The sequence below is a fragment of the Sinohyriopsis cumingii genome, unplaced genomic scaffold (genome assembly GCF_028554795.1).
Source record: "Sinohyriopsis cumingii isolate HCF-2022 unplaced genomic scaffold, ASM2855479v2 utg001564l, whole genome shotgun sequence".
Classification (NCBI taxonomy): Eukaryota; Metazoa; Mollusca; class Bivalvia; order Unionida; family Unionidae; genus Sinohyriopsis; species Sinohyriopsis cumingii.
The window spans coordinates 772,727-796,315 of NW_028316019.1; the positions used below are offsets into that span (position 1 = coordinate 772,727).

The window sequence follows — 23,589 nt, forward strand, 5'->3', positions numbered from 1 at the left end:
TAGCATATGAGGGTGGGGTTTGAGCTGGTTAAGTACACCACCTCCCCTAGTTGGAGTGATGTACCTAGCCACTACCCCAAAGGCTAAAATTTGTTTCTCCTCCATCCTTGATGAACAGAGTCCCACTCTTAAAGACATTCATTGCATATTATTATTATTTCCCAGATATGTGCATTCTTAATCATGTATATTGATTTTATTTATTATACGTTGTTAGCAAAGAGAATGATTATGGAATTTTCTTTCCTATTCTTACTGAAACCGTTATTTCATACAAGTCCAGAAGCACAATGTTGGAGATTACTTAGGAAACCTTTACTGTTATTACTTGTCACTGAATTACTGAAACCGTTATTTCATACAAGTCCAGAAGCACAATGTTGGAGATTACTTAGGAAACCTTTACTGTTATTACTTGTCACTGAAGGGGTGCATGACCTGCCTGCCAGCATGCTGGGGTGAGATAAAATTCCAGCCATTCATCTGCCATTTTACCTGGCACCACTGTAAGCCCTCACTAGCTTTGAGTTTTGAGGGCCAGCCTCCATATCAGTGAGATATTTATGTTTGTTATGCCTGGGTAGTTGTGACGGTTTTGAATAAATCACCTTAGATCCTGATGCTTTACCCAAATCTGTAAATTCTTTTTCCAAATCCTTACAAAAGTATTCATCCCTAAAAAAAGTTAGTCACCTGCATGTCGTAGCATTTTGTTTTTCGTTTCCAATTTGGGTAAGTGTATTCCTTTACTGTTTTTATTTAGTTGAATTGCATATTATAAGATTTACAGTGAGCATCCATGTCTCACTGACCAATTAGGGAAATATTTTGTCATCTAGTCATAAATCTTAACTTTTTAGTAATTTCCCCATTAATTTTATATAGTAATATAATCATCCATTCTTTCATGGAGTCAATCATTTCTTTTGATAATAATGTTGTATATTAATAGCACTTCTATAATGGTGTTAACTCAGATTAAAAGTTGTTATTGAATAGACTGCTGCTAAGCTATATGAACTTGGTGATTTACTCATGTTTAATTCTTGTAACTGATTCCTACTTCAATATTTTCTGTTCTAATTTTGACTTGAATACATGTTTATCTATGGACGGTTTTCCTTATATTAATCAACTACCTATTGCTTTTTCTTTTCTTGCATTTTCTCATTTCAGTAAATTTCCATAGCGTTTTTTAATACATATGTCACAGTATCTTTCTGCTGTAATTTTATCCCTTTTGATATATATTGTTGTAGGTTTTTCTTTTTTTCCTTTCATGTATCCTTTTCAATTAAAGTCACGTGTAAACTGTTTATAATATGTATGCATTCTTCTTTCTCTGCAACTTTTATGTATACAAAACCTTTTTGTTTTAACTAATTAACCCATTCCTGGAAAAATTTTATATTTCCCTCTTCATAAAAGTCATGAAGTGTTTATTTTCTTGCTGTATTGACTATGCTTTTAAAAAAATGTATTTAATCTCAAACTTATTTATGTTCTGACTAAAAAAATTATTATAATTTTTAAATACTCATATTATAGTTAAGGATATTATTTAAGTCTACTTTGTGATTTGCACTTGCAGTTTATTTTGCAATTACTTTTCCTTCTCTACTTGTTCCATATCTAATTTTCTTTTCATCTGAACTTGTTCACTTTACAGTTGTAATTCTTTGTATTGCTCAACTGTTTGCTCAATTTGTGATATGCACTTTGCATTTCATCATAAAGAGAGTGCTTTTTGCACTGATTCTTCTATTATTCCTCTTCCTCCCTTTCCCTATCACACTCCAGATCTTGTACTCCATCCACCCCCATTTTATCATTCTCTTTTAGAGAGTATGTCATGACTGTAAAGGGTCTCCAAGTCCACTGGATGTGTGTAATTTCTACATTTATTGTCTGGGGCCAGCTCTTTGGTGTGGCCCATTACGAGGTAGCCTATCTTTTTGTACCTTCCAGTTGGACTAAAGCTGATACATTTATAATGCCAGGATTATTTATAAAAAAAATCCCTGAGGTAGAAAGACAGCTCCTTCTGTTTTTAACTTTCTTAAGTTTCTGTAACAGCTACAGAGACAAAACAGAAGTGAAATAGAAAGTACTAAGGAACACATGTTTTAGTAACATCAACCAAAAGAAAATTGTAGATGGACCAGATGCATCTCCAGATCCAGATGTGCAGCCTTGCATATGTTTATGACATGATGGAATGAGAAAGTATTGTCAAGAGTGACGCTAGGTTTTGTACTGACTGTTGGAATTTAAAGTTTGCATGGCGGATAGTTTTTTTTTGAGTAAAGGATGTGAATGAGAAAGTCTTTGCATGGTGATCAGGATGGCTTCAGTTGTATCATCGTTCATCTGCAGCTTGTTACAAGTCATCCATGACTTCAGATTGGAAATGTATCATTCTATGTCTTAGATTGTAGCCTCAACTTCAGATGGGCAGCTAGATTTGTATATTTGAATGTCATCAGATTACAGTTGGTGAGACACAGGATGTCGATCTGTGAAACTTGAGGTTGGCTGAGTGTTTAGAATTAAGAAAATGGGGCTGAGAACAGAGCCTGTTGGACCACCAAAATAGATGAATTGGGCTGGAATGTTTTCCATTTGCAGACACCATTTGTGTCATGTTGACTAAGTAAGACCTGAACCATAGTAATCATGAATACCAAGTACATATGTTTGTTTCAATTCCACAGACAAGTCAAGGAATGTGAGGATTGTAATCTTTCCACTATGCAAAACAGTAAGATGGTTGTTAACTACTCTCAGAAGGGCAGTTTCAGTACTGTGGCAAGGGTGATACACAGACTTTAAAAAAGTTTATTTAAATTCTTTTGAGATAAAAGTTGGGATAGAACATTTTTTTAAAGATTTTTTAAATGAATGAGAGGCTAGAAACAGGGTGGTAGTTCTTTAAAACATTAGTATCAAGCGTTGATTTCTTCAACAGATAGCAGTTTTGAAAATTGATGGGAATCCCCTGGATGAAAGAGATGTATTGATAACATAGATTAGTGGAGGCAGTATTGAATTGAAGCACTCAAGCAGTATTGATATTGAATCAGATCAAGTACACATGACTTGGGGACATTCTTCACATTTGTTTGTACCAAATCTGTGGAGACTTGTTTATCTGCTGTTAAAGGTTGTTGTGTATGTTCTGTATCACATCTGTATGGTGACCATGAGTCATTTTGAATTGTGTTGTACATTTATTCCTTGATATTAGCATGTTTGTAATCTCAAAAAACACGTTGCAGCTGCAACTGTCAGAGATCTTATAGTAGTACTGTAGTAGACTGATTTTGCACAATGAACTATGTTTGTAACATTCTTCTTTGCGTCTTCTCAGATCTGTTTAATATGAATAGTGAGGCCGATTGAAAGCCAAATCCTGTCAGTCTTATGGCATTCACTTTTAGCAATGCAAAGCTGGTCCCTAACACTACTTTACAGTGGAGAACACTTCTGAATTGATACTCTGCACTTGTTTGCTGGGGCATGTTTGGCAAGAATAAATGGAAGCACTTGTCAAGTTGTACTCCTATTGGAGGTAACAAAGTTGTTAGGTTTGCTTGGATGTCATGCATTTGTTGAGTTCTGTTTATCTTACAGACGTTCTGCTTAGTAGCAAACATGTTTAGGGTTAATTGCTGATACGCTGAGATGGCATATGATGCAAAGGTTATCTGATGCAAGTTTGTGGGACACCAATGAAAACTAGAATATGCCAAAGCTTGTTGTTGCAGATATAAATTTGTATACTTTTCTCCTCTCTGAATGAAATCACTATTTAATCATAATCCATTTGTGATAGAAAAGCTGTTTTAAAATGTTTTTTGAAGGCTACTCATAAGCTTTGAGGTCAGTTTTGGAAATGTTTGGGATGCATTGTACTTGCTGTTTAATAATTTTGATTGTAAAATTTGGTACCAAAATTTGGTTATACAAAACATGTTTAGTGAGTGCAGAATGAGGCTAGTCAAAACATTATATGCAGTGAACTGTTTAAATGAATCAGTTAATAACATAGAGTTAAACATTAATAATTTTCAGTGTTCAAAATATAATTTATTAGAAAATCAACATAAACGTAATTTAGCAGAATGGCTAAAAATGTATTAAGTTGCCTAGAAGTTGCATATTATACATTGTTTTATTTTGTTTACATCTGAGTGATATTGGTTGATTTGGGTTTCAGACATCGCTAGCCAAGGTTCCGTTGTGATAACCCTATCTACACCTTGGCATACTGAGCAGATATTCCTGTGCCATGGGTCTGTGACTTTCATTGGATGCGGCGGCAGGCCACCACATCCAATAAAAATTAAGTTGTTCAAATTTGAACACTGTACCTGAATGAGACAAAGGAGCATACAACTTGAATGAACTGATAAATAAACAATTTTCCACTGTCGGTCCATGCTTGCACAAATACCTTCATCTCAGATAGACCTGTAATGGCTTCCTTATGGTACACAGTCATACTTTCATTGTTAAACTTACAAAGTATCATTTTTGGGTCATTTGCCTCCACCATTTTTGGCTGATGTACAATGCACTGCACTATTGGACAGATGGCATTACATAGTAAGGGAGGCAACTCATGAAATCCAATAGATGTTGCTAGGACAAAGCACCGATATATATGTTTGATCTGCCAAGGTGTAGATAGGGTTATCATATCGGAACCTTGGATAGCGAAGATGAGTTTCTGAGTACAAAGCTTGGCCTTACTTCTGATATGCAGAAGAGTGCTAGCTGTACTTTGCCATATTGAACATGCATTTTAAGAGATGAACTATTAACTTATTTTCAGTTGTTTGATATTTAAAACTTTCATAAATGCACATTTCATAAATGCACATTTATAACATAGTAATGCCCACACATTGAAAAAAATATATTTCTGTACTTTAAGAGCAGGCAGAGTTAGTGTGATTTGCACTATTTCTGGTTTTTTTAGCATATAACAAGTCATTTTCATAAACTGAAACTAGTATTCCTAATACACTGTAGTAGTAGAAAATGATGTCAAGCTAAGTAGTCATCAGACATATTAGTGTATGTTATGTCTATGTTATAAGATTTGTAGAGCAAACATCCATGCCATATACTTTCAGAAACACTTTTGGCATGACCCAAACCCCTGAGGGGAACCTTTTGGGAGTTCGTTTTTACATGCAGATACTTTTTCCCCTCCTTCTCACTCCATGTTTACAAATGAAATTTTATTATGCATCTTTTCAGAGGAAACGGATCACCTTTTAACAGAAGAGCAGGCTTCTGGTTCTGCATTGAACAGATCCGGTAAACTTAATCTCCTTTTTTTCTGTTTTAACGATTCTTGAATTGAAACATAAACTATCTCATCATCTAAGCAGTTTCTGTATTGACCATTTATGCACCATTTTCACAATTGGTTGTCAGCAGATTAACTGTGTATTGTACATATGAATGAGTGTAGAAATTAGAGGAGTTGAATGAAAGCATTCTGTGTGAGGCTTCTGCTGTAGTGGCTGATCACTGGTGCAGGAATTATGATTTCCTATGCTGGCTGATACTCCAAGATTACTCAAAGCCTGTGACTTTAACCCCAACAATTTGTCTTCTTGATGTGGAAAATGATCGGAGATTCTGAAGCAGGTTTTAAGAATAGGGTTTATGAAAAATAAAGAAAATGAATGGCATTTTTTATCATTTCGTATTGTCTACACCCTATCACAGGTTTTATGTATTTATACATGCATGTGATTTAAGAGGTAAATGATTATCAGCACAATACAGTGAAAACAAACTGTGACACAATGGACTGGGGACAAAAAGTGCTAACGTGATACGTACCATACCGTGCTTATAGTTAGTATGTTAACTGAAGAAAGTATTGCATATGTATCCTCTCAAGTACACATTGTGGTGGTGCCTGGCACAATGCTACAGATTTCATTGACTTTAAATTTTAAATGAGAAATATTTCAAACAGTTTACATATTAGAATTTTTAGAGCTGATAACCATTCATCGGTACATACATACATGCATATGAGAAAACTGGCAACTTAAGTTACTCGCCAGCTGATCTTATGGAATCAGTAATGGTAATTCCATGAAAAATGTGTGGAAAGAAGCATAATTTCTAGAATTTTTCTGCTTGATACCATTCAAATCCAGGTAATTTCTTGTTAGTACACTTTCACTAACTTAGGAAACAATATTTTTGAAACTTACATGCTACACTTGTCCAGAGGATCTGATTTCTTTTCTTTACCAACAATAACATGCATAGGAAGTTTCTGAAAAGGAACATATTTAGGCTTGAACAATACTATAACTAAAATTTCATACAGGAGGTCAAAGTTCTTGACATTGTAGTGTACATTAGACTAACACTTGGAACAGTTGTATAATTGCCTGGACACAGCTTAAAACCTTCAATTTCATGGGTAAAGAGTGATCTCTATAAAAACAATTGAGTTATTCTCTAAAAGATAGAGGAAAATAAATAAAAATAATGTGATCCAAATATTGATTGAAAATATTATTTATAAGCAAATCTGGACTACAGCAGAGAAAAAAATTGTGTGTGATTTGGATTTTTAACGTAGCTTTAACAATTTTTTAGGCATATTGCTATGATGTCTGCATTGTGGCAGTTTATAGTGATGTCTAACACTGGGGCATCATGCCACACATGTAGCATGATGTCCCACCCAGTCGCATTATCCTGACAGCAGGCCGACCAGTCCTAACACTAACCTCTTAATGCTGAGTGCCAAGCGAGGCAGCTGCTAGTACCATTTTGAGAAGTATTTGGTATGACTCGGCCTGGGATCAAACCCATGACCTCCCACTACCGAGGCTGATGCTCTAACCAATAGGCTTCCAGAGCAGTTGAGAAAAAATGTAGTTGTGTGAATGATTATAATTATTGCAAATACCTCCTCTCTGACAACTTTAATGGTTATATGGTTCTGTTCCATTAAATGATTTAGCAGTACAAACTATGTGCATGTAACTTTATTTTTATAACGTGTTAATAATTGTATATGAGTGATTTGGAGTTGCTGTTTGCATTTCTGACTATAAAATAAAAAGAATTAAGATAGGTTGTCATGTGGCAAAGACTAAAACAGCAGGTGATCAACTTGTTACATCAGGTCTGTTTATGATGGTTGATTGAGCAGGCATTGTAGGTCTATATTGTTTCCTATATTGTGGGTAAATGAACTGATTTAAAAATCTAGGTGAGAAACGTTTTTGACCTTTGCATTATTTGGTGGTTGGTTAAATATGCCAGATGACTGACATTTATTGGCTATAATATTTATCCTGGACTGAGTAACAGTTGTTTACAGGATGCATTGAAGACACAAAGAAGACTCAATGGCTTTAATGCTGATGGTTTAGCAATAATTAGATCAACAATTATCAGCTTGTTTAAGGAGCTTAGTCGTTTAATCAATAAAGAAGAATTTGTTTTCTTCAAAACATCTTGTGAAATTTTAAAATCAAACTTATTTTTTCAAGAAATAGGTGAAATTATTGCAGATATTGGTAGCCAAGCCACAATCATATATCCAAATTTACACAGTAACGAAGGATGTTAAAGCAGTGTTTCATAGTACCATTTATATAGTGCCACTTAAAATTCAAGTTATATAAAGGAGAAGGTAGCAATTGCAACATCAGAAAAGTAGATTTAGAAAAGGAGTCAACATTTCATTGTCAAGCTTTATTTGGTTTCCATTTATTTTCTGCATGATAACGTGGGTATCAATTTTTCATGTTTTTTTGAGGGGGGGTGGCGGTTATAATTGGTACTTAATGTATTGGGGAAAGAAAAGTCTCATAGTTCTTCAGATTGGTCATTTGTCATTGGGGCCATATGTTCATATTTGGTGGCAACCATGAAATTGGGAAATAATTGTTACCCACAAACAGGATTGAATTGCAATACATATTAACCATGACAGAAGTATTTGTGATGTCTCTTGGTTAGCGGGGGCCCCGAGTGGCCGAGTGGTCTAAAGCGCTCACCGTTCCGGATCACTGCCATCTCACCTCTGTCTGCGTGTGTTCGAGTCCAAGGCTCGGCTAGCGTGGGTACGTGGGAAAGCCTGCCAGTAGCTTCTCGTGTGTCGGTGGTTCTTCCCTGGGTTTTCCAGGGTTCTTCCTCCACCAGTTATACTGGCCGCCATGTATAGCCTATTTTGTGCTGAAAAATGGCGTTAAACCCTAGAACAACAACAACAACAACAACAACTCTTGGTTAGTGGGATACTGTTTACAAAATTTATTGAGGTTTATAATGCAGCAAAGAGGAACACTGATTGTAGAAGGAGGGAGTGACATCATTTGTGATTTGCATTAAATGAAATTCAATGACATTTATTGTCAGCTTACTGCAACAGTGCATTTCAGAGACATTCATGTTTGTGATAAGTATAAAGTTTAGAAGATTTTTAAAAAGTTTGCATTTAAGATTAATTTTTTGTATTTTGCCTGTTCATAGGACCAAAGCAATGTTTGGTTTTGCCTGGTATCTGTTTTGTATCTGTTCTTCAACTGTTGCTTGTTGCAGTGCCATTCCACAAGCCATATTTTCTATTTGATTTTGATCCGACTTGCTTTTATCATCACTGTCTTGTTGCATAATTAGTAAGAACTATAAATTTTAATGTGATATTGCATCTAATTGCCTGAGGCTGAAAATACTTTAGAAGCCATATTTTGGATGAGATCTTGATTTAACATAAAATATAGGTTTTACCCGTCATGTTTTCAAAAGATCTGGATAATCAGTCTGATTTATATATAAAATGTATCTTTAACTTGACTCCTTTTGTTGCCACTCGGGAAGACATATTTTCATGTCTGATTTTGAACAAGTTGCATAATGCTGAGATCTTTGCATATTAGTTGAGGTGATCTTGCATCTGATCTGGCTACCACTCTATAGACTCCATCTTTGATTAGAAATGTTATTGTATGGTAAGATGAAGATCTTGGATAAGGAAGATTATGAGCAAAGTCTACACATGTTCATGAGGTGGTCTTGCATCTGCATATCTGCCAGCCTTCCAGACAATGTGAAGGATTTTAAATTCGAAAAGTGTTTTGGGCCTTTGCACTTGACCCAAATGAGTGATGTTGTGCAGATGAGAATACATTTTCTAATCACATAAACCAGCAGAAAATGGCTGAAAATACAAATTTTAATAAAAGAGAATCTGAAAATTAATTTTTTTAAAAAGTATTTCCAAAACAAGAGGTTGATGGTCAGATGATAGACTTAGCATTGTGCTACATCATTACCACATACAAACACAACAACATAGGCAGTTTAAAAAAAAAACAGAAACATAACATTTCTGCCTTTAAAGTTTATTGGAGAGTGGAGTCTGGTATTATCTTGTAGTTGCAATCTTTGCTGCTCCCAGTAGTTCATTGATGGGTTTAAGTGCTTATCTTTGCACAGGAATGGATGGTACTCTTGTTCAAATGTCACATATCTTGTTGAATTTTTCTCAGCAATAAATATATTTTTGCATCTGAAAATGGCAGATTGTGTTCAGCAGAAACTCACCTCAGTTTTTGTGATTTAATCTGACATTGATTATGTTTAGACATATTAGCATGGTGACTGAGCTCTGCAGTTGAAATTGCACATTGTCACAATGCAGGGTGGTATTAATAGATGTCACATAGTCCAGAATGACTCTAGTCAGTATAGTGTTAGCAGAATGTGCAAAATATAATGCTGCCCATTTCTGCTAAGCTTCACAAGGTCAGACTCAAGTTCTGAAATGGGGGCCCCAAGTGGCCGAGTGGTCTAAAGCGCTCACTGTTCCGGATCACTGCCATCTCACCTCTGTCTGTGTGGGTTCGAGTCCAAGGCTCGGCTAGCATGGGTACGTGGGAAAGTCTGCTAGTAGCTTCTCGTGGGTCGGTGGTTTTTCCCTGGGTTTTCCAGGGTTCTTCCTCCACCAGTTATACTGGCCGCCATGTATAGCCTATCTTGTGCTGAAAAATGGCGTTAAACCCTAGAACAACAACAACAACAACAAGTTCTGAAATGTAGATTTAATAGCAGTAATACAACACCTGCTACTGTAGCAGTAACTTTTGCTACTGTTGTATTGCTTTCCTTTTCTGAGATTCATATTCCCTTGTCCAGGATACTTTATAAATGATTCCTAATCTTCCCTATTGGAAAGTTATACAGGAACTCCCTGACTTAACGTAATATGCGACTTACGTAATTTTATGTTATGCTACTAGCCTTTATCTTCTGAAAGGTAACTACATTTACCGCAGAAATTATACATCACTTTTATATACAAGAAATATGTTTTTATTCTAATCATGTTGAACTATACAACATAAACAGCTGTTGCTTACTTTCATTCTCATGTTGTAGTTAACATATGTATATGCACGGAATTCAAAAGTTTTTTTGTATTGTTACAGTAAAACTTGTTATGAGAGACCGCCCCATGTGCCAACCAAAAGCGGTCTCTCAAGACAGGTGGTCTCTCATAAGAGGTGTGTGAAAATGGACTGGCTTTCAGGGTCAGTAGTTAGCATTGTTGAAAAATAAATAATACCCATACTCACTGTACATGTATCATATCCTTTATTCATAAATCTTGTTAAATATTGCATGCATTCCTCTCAAAATATCTTTATATAATAAAGATATACATCTATCAAACAACGAGAATAAAATGTATATTTCAACATCACATTAATATGTACAAAAAATGAACAGTTAGATATGATGTATATATCTTATTCTATACACTTATTCACTTGTTTTTTAAGAAATCCATTATACTTCTTTGTTGACATGTTTTACTCAGCTGTTTGGTCTGAGCATGTATCTCAATTATTGCCTTATCCTGAATCAACTTTCCACTTATTGGTATGTTTTTACTCCTTGCAACACAAAACCACTCGCATACTCGCTTGTTCAGATCTCCGTAAACTGTCCGTCGTGCCGTGGCGTATTTCCTCTGTGCTTGTGCACCTTTCTGCCGTTCGTTTCTAATGGACTCCTTGTCTTTGATTACATTTTGAACTTGCATTTTACCGATGCTTAAGCTGACTGCTATTTTGCGAGCAGTCTCCCCTTTTTCATTTCTTTCAATGACATTAATCCTTTCTTCCAGTGTTAAAATTTTTCTTTTTTTCAGTGGAGGTTCTGCCATTGTTATTAATGTTGACGTTATAAAGACTATCGATTTTGATTAGGTTTTGGGGAAATGTGGAATAAATATATATTATGTACCAATGAATGAAACCAAAAGACATAATTGACTCCTCAAGAAACAATACATTTATTCTGAGACGAAGTTTAAATCAACAGCATTATAGCTCGATAAACGAAGGTTGCGACCATCTGTACCCAGGTAAACAGATGGTGGCTTGGTGAAACACTAACAAAAGAAATAAAAAATAATTTTAAAAAAATCCGGAAATGATTCTCACTTACTAGTATTAAAGACAATGAGCTAATTCACCCTCCAGGCATTATGGATTAACTGGAAAGACAAACGATGTACTCAAACCTACACTGAAGCCCCTTCAAACGATTTCTCACTGGGACATAAGGACTACTGGCGTTTTCTGAGTTTTCATAAAGATAAAGAAAAATTGCAAACTTCCAAATAGACTGCGTATATCCATCATTGCTCCCTTTGATGTTACTCTTACTGGCTATTCACATGACTTCGGCACTACAATGGCGGTTAGTGACATGTACTTTAGTCTGGTTTACTGCAGTTTACAAATGACACCGTACGCTGGAGTTGTAAATTTCACAAAACTTGTACTGTAGCAAGACAAATTCTTTTTAAATACTTTATTAGAGCAATCTTTACTATTTATGCAGTCTTTGTTACAAAGAATTAAATGATGGTTAGAGGTGTTTATCTCGATATATGGTTGTTCAACTATAGTGTTATTTAATGTGCACTTTGTTTGCATACTACATTTATCCCGAGCTCTAGTGTTTACAAAGGATTAAGTTAAGGTCAGTGGTGTCAATCTGTTTTGCTTTTTTTGGCGATGTGGTCGTTCATAGCAGTGTCAAAATGCATATTTTGCCAAGAAATCGAGGTCGCTGGTCGCGTTCAGCAGGTGGTCGTTCATAACAGAGTATTTATATAGTAAAATCGATCCGTGCATTACGATTGTGGTCGGAAATGACAGGTGGTCGTTCATAGCAGAGGTCGCTCATGACAAGTTTTACTGTAGTGATTTTGAGGACTGTACTCATTACTGCTCAACCCATTCATAAATGCATGAAAATTGATTTAGAGATGAAAATGACGATGATAAATAAATCTGAAGTTGGACAAAGCTTATTGTGTATGAAAATCAGTATGATAGTAAAAGATGCTGATCATAATATACAAGAACATAATAAGGGATCTGCACCCTTAAAGTCAAAATGATTACAAAACAGTGTTCTGGTGCTATTTGAGATGGAAACATTTTTAGTCATATGGATGGAAGACCAGATACAAAGGTGTATTCCGTTAATCCTTATGATGATTGAAGTGAAGAGAAGTCTCTATGCAGACATTAAGGGAAAGTGTTAAGATCTAATTCTTCATGTAGTATACATGTATAGGCTATAGTGTGTGATTGATAGGTGGTGTTGGTCAAATGCTAACTTACATAAAGATCAACTTACGTAAGGGTTTATGGAACGGAATTTATATGCCTGTAGAACTGAAAGGAACAAGATCCCAGTCTGACTTCAGCATCACATCACACATATAAAATACTATCTTCATATCCTTGGATTAAAACTGTGCAAATTCACTCCTCAAAAAGTGCCTTCGTTATTGATTTTACAACATATCTTTCGAATTCCACCATTCCTATTGTTTTGGTTTTGATCTAGTGTTAGTCTCCTTTTCGGCTTTGCATAAATATTTCTTTCACAAGGAGTCAGAAAGTGTGGGCATAATAAGTTGCCATCAGAGATTCACTCCACTTTCCTTACTGTGCACAGGTTATGTGTGTATGAATAGTTGTCCAGTATGTTCTTTGTAGTGCGACAAAGTTTGGGACTTTGGCTTAAATCACCACATATAATGGGAGGAAGAAATGACCTTAGTCCTTTTCATCTTCATTTGATGATCACATTCATTTCCAGGAGGAATTTGGATCATTTCCCCTTTTGGTGATGAAAAATAACCCATTGGGGCAGGAATGTTCCGAGACTTCCCTGACACTTCGTCTGATGTCATCAGTGTCAATAAGGGATTAGTCGTGAGACCATCCTCAAGGAGGACAAACACCATGTAGTGATTTATTTCCCCCCTTCCAATGAAGGATTTGCATCACCCTTTCCATGTCAGTGTCCAGTGAGGATAACTAGTGAATCATGCCTTCCTGCAAAGGAAAGGCAATGATTTTGCTCAAATATAATGTGGGCTTCTCTATCTGAACATCATCATCGACCAGTCTATATTTAGTCATTGTTCATCAGGCTTCAGACACGGTCACAATGATCAGGTTGATACTTTGTTCTTTGCTACCGATTAATCATGATGGGGATAGAGTCAGCCTGTACTCACCCAACTAGGAAAGGGCACTCTGCACCCCCTTCTCTATGTTCACTTTCAATCCCTACAGGATGTGGCAGCACTCCATCATGGGAAGTGATTCTTTCTTACCACGGACATTGCAATGGATGTCCTTCCCTTGACTTCAAGGTAGGGCAGACAGTGCAGGCCATGGACCTGTTCCCTTCCCTTCAGCTGGGGCCATCAGGGAGGGGTTACTTTCCCCCTAGATCTAAAGTAGATGAAAACAATTCTCATTTGCCAAGTTGTTCTACTAGGAGGGTCATTCACATCACTCCCTATGAGTAGCTTTGGGACACTATTCTCACATTGTCTTCTCTGCAGAGAGAAACTAGGAGGGACAGTCCTGTCACACCTAGGGAGCAAGCACAGAATGAATGGTGGGCTCGAATGAGTTCACTGAAGAGCAAGTGGTGTCACTTCCTCTCCCTCCATTAGGGTCCCCAGCTTCAGCCTGATAATGGAGGTGGAAGAAGTCTGGTCATTTGATAAGACAGTAAATTAAGTTTTAATAGTTGGAATACTTACCGATCATTATGCTATTTCAGTAGCTATTTTCTTTTGTGATGGAAACCCCATTTGTTTTTATGTTCACTGAATTCTCCTCCTTTAGAGCGGAAAATTGTCATTAGGGCACAGCCAACTCGTGTGCATTGCATGTCTATGTGCAGAACAATAATCTTTTACAAGGATGCTATGGTGACCGATGTGTGCACAATGTGACCCAAGATAAATTGAATATCCGAGTCAAATACTACATTGCAGTCTTGTTCAGTGATATTCAATATCTCAGTGTTACACTTATTCCTTGTCTCTTACTTTTCATGCCGGTAAACACACTTTACGAGAATTATTTTCATTAAGCTTAGACCACATAGGTTACCACACTGTATCCAGCACAAGAGGGGTTGTGGTACACTTACAGGTGATTTACTACCGTAATATCAGAGTAAATACACATTCCTTCCCTTTATTGTCAAAACACCAAATTTGTTGTTTTTGTTCTTGTACTTTGATATTTATTCCTGTGACTCACAGTATTATTTTGTATGTATTTGCATTATACTCCTTTAATAAAAGCGAGTTTCAGAAGATAAACAATCAATTTTTGTCTTACTTTTCTAACAGAAGAAATGACCAGCAAGTTTTCATTGTTTAACTTGTGCTATCCAAACTATCAGGTGCACAGTCCAAGAAGATTCTTAAGATCTCAGGGGCTCCAACACAACCAGATTCTTCCTCATTCCTCCACATTTGGGGAAATCTTTCAGAGGTTTTATACAGACCAAGGAATTGCTCTGCAACGTAGAGGATGATCCATTCCTTTTGTTAGTTCGAGACTTATGGTCTCTGATATGAGCTGCTGGGTACATTCCCCAAATGGATGTTGGATTGTCTCAAATGGGTATCTCAACTGGAGCTGGAGAATGTCTTCCAATAAAGACAATTGAAGCTATTGAACAGAAACCTTGTTGATAGTTACCATAGGTTCTCATGCTGACAGCTTCTAAGCTAATTCATTCAGTATGCTTGAGGAGGCTTCAGTTATCCAACTGTTTTGCAGCATGTACTGGAATTTGTAGCTAAACCACCCAGCATGCACTTGCTGTTTCAATGACATTATTGGTGGGACATCTGCACATCTGCCATGATGTTATATTGGACTCTTTGAAGATCTTGATTAACCATAGTAAAGACCTTCTCAGGGCTGCTTGTTTGGAATTTGAGATCCTCTTTGGAGGACTCATTTCTATCATGGCTCCCAAAGATTTGAAAAATCATCAGCATACTAGTATACTTTACAACCGCTAGTTGCCAGGAAGCATGGTAATATGAATTTCTCTCAAACCAGCTGCAAAGTTCTTAATCAGATGCAGCCTCTGTCCAAGTCCAAAACCTCACTTTAACCATCTTTGATCTTTGGGTCCAAGGAACTGTCACCAAAGAGTTCCATAGAGGAAGTTCTCAAACCCCGCCTCATTTCATAAGGAAGGGGGTTGGGGGGACAGCCTAGGGACTCATACCCTTTCCAGTGGATTCTTCTCCCAAATATAACTGGCTTTGTCAAGCATCTTGGATGATGGTTGGGTCCTTTCCATTGTAAGGTAGGGTTGCCAATTACAGTTTGAGGAACAACCATCTCTTTCAAGGACCCTGATGTTTCTTCACATATCCAATTCACAGAAAGGGACAGCCAAGATGGTTCTGAATAATCAGTCTTCTGCATTCTACTCAGAAATATACCCGCTCACCAGGAAAGCAGAAAGTTTCATTACACAAGTAATCTTTCCCCTTTAACTGGAATCTTTGATATAGACCACATCCAGAATGCAATATGTTTATCATATTGGACATTCTCCATTGACTTTCAGGATGCTTGCTTGCACATTGGAGTATTTCCTTCACATCACAAATGCCTCTGGTTTTGCTTGGACCAGGAAGCTTTCCAAATCCCGATTCTGCCATTCAGAATTGCTTCTGCAGCCAGTCTTCACCTAATTTATGGGAGTAGTAGTGGCATACTTCTGATATTACTGGGAAATCTGATTCTCCAATTGGTGGCAATTTGCATCATTTAACCCGAAAGATATTGTATTTGATGCCAGAGAGTGGAAACAACTCCAGCAGATAAATATTTTATTCATGATCAACCTCATCCAACATGTTGATATTATAAAGACTATTTAAGACATTTGATCAAAATCTAATTTAAAAAAAAACTAGAATAGTCTAAATAATGACAATTTCAGCCAATTTAATGCAAGATTACTTTGTTAATATGTGTGGATCTGACTTGTAATTATACTCTTCCAAAATCTAAATTAAGTCACTTTATAACATTTTATCAAAATCCTTTAAAAAAAATTTGTTGACTAGAGTGGTAACAAGCTCCCTTAATCAGATGCAAGGTCTTCTCATAATATGCATATGTCTTGTTTTTCATCCAATTCAACCAAGATTTTCATACAAATCTTTATTCCAAGTTTGATTGGATTAAAAAATTCCTCCAGAATGGTAACAGACTCGGCCCATCAGATTTAAGAGCAGCTCATTAATAATTGTATATCTTGCTCAGTTTCAAGTTTATCTTGGACTTTGATGATATAAGTCATATTTCAAGTCTGATTACACTCAGGTCAGAAAAATAGTCTACAGGGTTATAAAAAACCCAGCCAATTAGATGCAAGATTGCTTCATTAACGTGCATGGATCTCACTGTCAAACTCATTTGATATATTGAAGTGAACCCATATTTAAAGTCTTTGTAAAAATCAGAAATATGGCCTCCATCAATGGTCAGTTATTGAGAGATAGACAACACAAGAAATAACACACAATGCTTGGCAGATGCAGGGCCAAAACATGAGCTCACTTGATCATATGGTCGGATGAGCTGAAAGCTAATTACAAAATTAATTAAGGCTGTTTGATGGGCACAAGATTGTGCATGCATTCAGATGGGAAACTGGCTATTTATTAAATTTTAAGTATGCAGTGGTTGTTACTAGTGCTGTTAATATGAGCATATTGTGGTAAAATGAATTTATACTATTTTGCCATAATATCATTATGTTTGTACCATTTTGTGTGATATATTAACCAGTGCATTGAATGCATGTGCTGATGACTGAAGTTAGCCAAATGCCAGGCCAAGGTTACAGCTGGCAGTACATTGTTTGGCTGTTGAAAATTACTTATAGACAGTTGCTATATATCAGACATATATGGATCAGTTGAAATGTATTGCTGCTGAGGACACATTATTCCCACTTATGCACTATTTAGTTGGACAGCTGTAAACTAATGAACCAATGAGGAGAAATTTTTCATGCTGTTTTCAATTTAGCACGTATCACTTTTATACTTGAGACAGTTGCAGAATGACTGGATCATACATGTTAGTTAGAACAATTAATGATCATGAAACATCAAAATCTAGGGTTGATTTTCACCTCTTTCTTTGCATATTAGTATATCTGTTATGCAAAAACTATATTGCCATAAATGTAATTGCTACATGATATTTTTTATGACCAAAAACCAATTAGCAGTTTAGCTGGTTCTGAAAATTCAGTGGGCTGTTTTGTGATCAACAGGGATGGTCCTGGCTTTTAAAAAGCTGCCGCCAAAAAAATCGCCAACCTCAATATTTTGTCGCCAATTTTCAAAAAGTGTCGCCAAAACAAGTTGTGTACATTTTTCCAAGTGTTAATTTAGTCTATTAATGTAACAGGCAATGAAAATTACAAAAGATGTGTTAGTTAATACTTTAATTACAACAAGCATTAACAAAATGTTACAAACTGTTGCATGAAGATCTGTCGCGATTTTAGAGTTGCCCACTTGTTGAATGCAGTTTCAAAGTCTAATTTTTCACATCTGTACATGCTGATTCTCATTAAATTCTCGAGAGATGAGATGCAGAGCATATTTCTGATGTCAGTTTTTATGAAGTTCATCTTACTGAATCCACGTTCACAGTCTACAGTGCTGACAGGTGACACCAGTAGTCTCTCAGCAGCCCCCCCCCTCCCCTTAGCTAGCATCCCAAAGCTCGTAGTGAATTGCTTCCTAAATCCCAAGAATGATCACTGAATGCGGTATAAATTTTCTCGACAAGGAAAATAGGATCTCCATTCCCACGAATGAAACTTACACGAGTCAACACCTGGCAATATTGGACCGTATATATAAGCATAAATTCACACCCAATTTAGGGATTCTTTCACTCCTGTATTTTGAGAAATAAATAATTATTATTAATTGTGCAAAACTTTTGTTGTTTTTTTTTTTTGCTATTTCTTGTTGCGGAGTTTAAGTCTCTGCAGCCGTAACACGGAATTGATGGCAAAAGGAAAAGATCAATGAGTAAAATGCTGCACTGGCGACAGATATAATTGTGATTGAGATTTTTTCCATTTGCTTTGTATTTATACACAGTCGGTACTTCAAAGGTTATAAGTTTTCTATGAAGGTTTAGCAAAACTATTGTATTGGTATATGTATAAAAAAAACAAAAAAAACCACAGAAGGATTAGCCATACAATTTAATTGTATCTGTTCTATTCGCGTCTTCAGAAGTCGGTCAGTTGTAGGTATAGTGCGGTAGCATGATTGACTGTATCACAGCATACAGTACTCAGCCCAGATGTCAGCATAAGCAGATTATGACGTAACAATGCACTGTAAAGATGGGGTTGTCAATACGAACAAAGGATCGTCTGTGTAACAGATTGATTCCAATGCATTGCTTAGTCAAGTCTGTGGCTTCCTTTCGTTCTCACTTTTAATTTATCCAGTCCAAATCCATGATTGTATGTACAAATTAAATAACCAAAAAGTATGTCGCCAAAAAAATCGCCAGATGGGATATTTTTGTCGCCAATAAGGAAAAAAAATCGCAATTTGCGACATTGGCGAAGCCCAGGACGATCCCTTAATCAAGCAGTGCTTTTCTTTCTTTCTCAACTCCTGAAATTGCCCAGTGACATTTCATGACCAGAATGGTTTTAACTCTCATATAGTTTTCAAATGGTGCTGTGCCTTTTCAAAAACAGATAAAGTTATGTAAAAACTGTTGGTTGCAAAATGATGTAGGGCCATTACAGGGGCAGCTATGGTACCAGCTGAACTACATCACAATTTGACCTGTTCCTCGAACATCCTCTGGTTATTTTATAAATGTTTGTAACAATTTTAACTATTTGGTACTTGGCTATTTGAGGACCAGTTCTTGTTGCAAATGGCACTAAACCATTTCATGACCGTCTAAAGGTTCCAAAACAACAGAGTGCTATTTCAGGACTAGATGAAGGTCAAGAAGTGGTGCTTTCATTTTTCAACCTGCACATGGGGCTGAAAATTTATTCATTAAATATTAAAACGGAAATAGCCCCAGGCCTCCCTGACACAATTACATTAAGTTGGACAACTGATAGAAAAATGGTAATGTGTCAGTAATAATACTTAGAAATGATGCCCTGTTCTACAGACTTTTTAAACTGCTTTTTTCTATAATGTACTTTTTATCATCTACCTAGGTACTTTATATACATAAACTTGTCTTTTCTTCATCATCATCATCATCAGTCTCATGACCTAGTGTGGTCGTTGAAGCACTGTGCTGCTGAACATCTGACCAGTTCCCTCCACTTGTCTCGATCACGTGCCAATGCCCGTGTCTCCGCAAAACTTTTCCTGGTCCATTCTGTGAAGTTGTCAATCCACTTTTTTCTCTGTCTACCTCTCCTTCTGCCACCCTGGACGCTGCCCTGCAGGACTGTTGTGGATAGACTGTTGGCTCTAGTGACATGGCCATACCATTTCAGCTTTCCCTTTTTGACGGTGGTGAGGAGGTCCTCATATTGGCCTACTTCATGCCTGATGGTGTTACGCACTACTTCATTTGTGATGTGGTCCATGTAAGAGACACCAAGGATGGTTTTATAGCATCTCATTTCAAGTGACTGGATTCTTCGTTGTAATTCTGCTGTCAGGGATCAGGCCTCACATGAATACAAAAAGACTGAGATGACTAGAGTTCACAATAGTCTGATTTTAGTTTTCAGACAGATATTCTTGTCTCTCCAGATGGGTCTTAGCTTTGACATAGCTGCCATTGTTTGTGCTGCTCTTGACAAAATTTCAGCTCTTGATCACTCTTCGGTGATATGGAACCAAGGTATTTGAACTGGCTCACTGTTTCCAGTTCATGTCTTCTCACTTTAATCTTGGTAGAGATTTGTTTGCTACTATTTGTCATCAGCTTTGTCTTCTCATCGCCATGTCAAATCTGGAAGATGTTTCATCTAGGTTCTTCACTAAGGTGGCAAGCTCGTCTTCACTGCCTGCTAGCCCATCAATGTCATCTGCAAAGCGGAGGTTGATGATGTTACGCCCTCCAATGCTGACTGTCCCACAGTGGTTTTCCAGGGCTTTGCTCATGATGCACTTTAAGTAGATGTTGAAAAGCGTGGGTGACAGGAGACAGCCTTGACGCACTCCTATTTGTCAGGAACCAGTTGCCCACAGAACCTTGGGCAATTACTGTACTGGTAGCCTTGGCGTACAGCTGTTTGATGGTATTGGTTAAATTTTGACCCATGTTATACTTCTTCATTAAGGCCCACAATGCCTTATGCCACACTCTGTCAAAGGCCATTTTGAAATCTTTGAACAAATGATAGATGTCTTACTGATGTTGTGAGTACGTTTCACACAGAACCCTCAGATTGAATATTTGTTCTGTTGTGCTTCTTCCACTTCGGAACCCACCCTATTCTTCAGCGATTATTTCTTCTGCTTGTGGTTTCAGTCTGTTGAAGATGATCTTCAGCATTACCTTACTAGCATGGCTGATCAAACTGATAGTTCTGTAATTTTGGCACAGCTGGAGATTGCCTTTTTTGGGAAGTGTTATAATCAGTGACTGGGTCCTTTGTGTTGGCCATTCACCTATCTGCCAGATCTTGTTGCAGATTTTTGTTAGTAGCTATTTTACTGTCCCCCCCCCCCCCCACACACATTCTTGATTAGTTCAGCTGGGATGTTGTCTACTCCATTATTCAGTGCTCTTATTGCTGACTCCACCTCTTCTGTGAGAATGGGGAAGTCATCATCATTTGAGGAGTTTGGAACTTCAAGCACCTCTGGGTCTCCTGTGGACTGATGGTTGTAGAGTTCTTTGCAATACTCAGTCCATCTTTCTGCAATGTCACTCGCTTCTGTGAGGCATTTTCCATTTTTGTCTTGAATGGTACTGACTCTTGGTTGTTTCTGTATGGTGATGTCTTTCACAATTGGAATGCCTTTTTGCTGTTATTCTTTATCAGACTGCTCTCTATTTCTGTGCACTTCTGTCCAATCCAATTTTCTTTTGCTTTCTTCAAGTTTTTTCTGATATTCTTGTTTATTTCTTGGTATTCCATTGCCCCTGTTGTGTGTCTGGTGTTTTTGAGTTTACTTCCATCATCACACAACTTCAGAATCTCATCTGTAACCCAGGTTTTTTTCTTCGGGCGATGGAGGCCAATGACGTCCTTGGCAGCTGCTGTCATGACAGTGTTGAAGGTGTCTGTCATCCCATTGACATCACCATCCATCACAAGGAGTGGAGCAGATTTACCTCCAGTTGTGGCTTGGAATGACTTGCAGATGTTAGAATCCTTCAGTTGTTTAAGGTTGAATTTTAGCCTGATATTCTTTGGCTTGTTAATTTTCTTCAGCCTCACTCGGAAGTTCATAATCATGAGGTCATGATCACTCCCAACATCAGCACCTGGGAATGTCCTTGTTTTTGCTCTATTGATGCCAGATCGGTAATGATTCTGAACCAGTATGTAGTCGATCTGGTTGTAATGGGTTCCTTTTGGTGCATGCCATGTCCAGCGTCTTGAAGCTTTATGTTGTCCCAGGGTGTTGGTTTGTACCAAGTTGTTGTAGCTTGCGAACTTGAGCAGCTGTCTCCCTATTTCATTGGTAAGCTCATTGGAAGAAGGTCCACAATATTCTTCCCAGTCTTTTATAGCATCTTTGCCAACTCTGGCATTACAGTCTCCTTGGATGATGAGGATGTCTTTTTTACTGACCATGTTTTTGAAGTGTATGCTAAACAACAGAACCATTTAATTGAATAACAGAATGGTACTTTTTTAAAGTCACTGGGTCTGCTGGCCAATAGGGATTGCAAATCAATCTGAAACTTCTAACAAAAGTTAAACAAATTTCCATCAAGAAAGTAATTTGCTATTATAAACTTCTTAAATTTCATTTTTCATTTCTTCTTTTTCAGAAACTGAACTTAACTTCATGCCGACAGCACATGGAAGAGGGATAAGGCTGGCCAATATTAATATAAGAGAGAATATTGAGGTCGTTTAATTTTCCCATAGGTGCCTTTCAGTTTCACACTAATGACAATGATTCTTTTAGTTATGAAGTATGTCATATTATTGGAGCTGGTAAAGTGTAAATGGCAAATAACAGTGAGTGAATTTGAACTCAAAAATGATGTTGAATATAAATCTGATGTACATGCTGGATGAACAAAAGCAGATGGCAGGCTGGTCAACCTGCATTTCAGTGGTATTTTGAAATCAGATGTAGGAAATGCAATATACCAAGCCTAACTAAAATTCTGCATTTTAAAAGTGGAGTGCAATTTTCATTTCTTTTTCAAACAGTTTGCCCTTTGGGATTTTCTGATACAAAGTTATATAGCCTTGTAAAGGTTAAAATAAATTGAATAAAAAAGAATCAAAAATGAAATTAATGAGTAGATATATCTACTTGATCAAAATATAACTGTCTCAGAAAGGACACTGTGGCATTGATGGACTTAAAACCCTAATACATCATTATGGAACAAAGAAGCATTATGGTGTAGAAGTCAGCAAATTCAAGAAGGTAAACATTTGCAGAGCTTATGGTAGTGAAAAATCTTATTCTGAAGAAGAAGCAGACCTGCCAACCCTACAAATTTGCTGTAAGTCTTATGAAAATTACCTTTCAAATACGGACTTAGGAAATAAAAGCAAAAACTATGAGAAAATGATTGTTGTTGAAAAATCCAGATATTGGTTCATCCATCTTTGATTTAGATCCGAGTTTCATATTAAATTTAATGGAGTTTTTCAGGACACATGGTACTAATGGTATGGAAAAATGGGAACTAGCCTGGAAATGCGTGAACATAAAATAGAGTATATATGGGTTAGGATGACCGGATTGGTTAATAATGTAAGTTATGCTGTAGGAAAAAGAATCTTTTGAGACATATCCTAGTTGTAAGTGAAAGAAAATAGAGACATTAATTTATTGATGGAATTTCAGTCCTTTAACAGTCTTGAGTTTGGAACACTCATTATTAAAATTAGTACCAGACTCTTTGGTGCAGAATTAAAAGCACATGTTTCAAGCACATGCAGGTCCAGAAAATGCCACGGCTCATGTCCTGTCCTGTACACAGAAGC

General features: G+C 36.8%; 1 protein-coding gene across 1 annotated transcript in view; it reads left to right on the forward strand.

Annotated features, from left to right (window-relative positions):
* Nucleotides 1-22,915, forward strand: part of LOC149771947 (uncharacterized) — a 94,253-nt gene extending 71,338 nt beyond the window's left edge. Inside the window, exons 12-13 of the mRNA XM_089948067.1 lie at nt 5,269-5,328; nt 22,410-22,915. Of these exons, the coding sequence (XP_089804193.1) occupies nt 5,269-5,328; nt 22,410-22,498 (149 nt within the window). The 3' untranslated portion in view covers nt 22,499-22,915. The remainder of the gene's footprint in view (nt 1-5,268; nt 5,329-22,409) is intronic.
* Nucleotides 22,916-23,589: the final 674 nt, after the last annotated feature.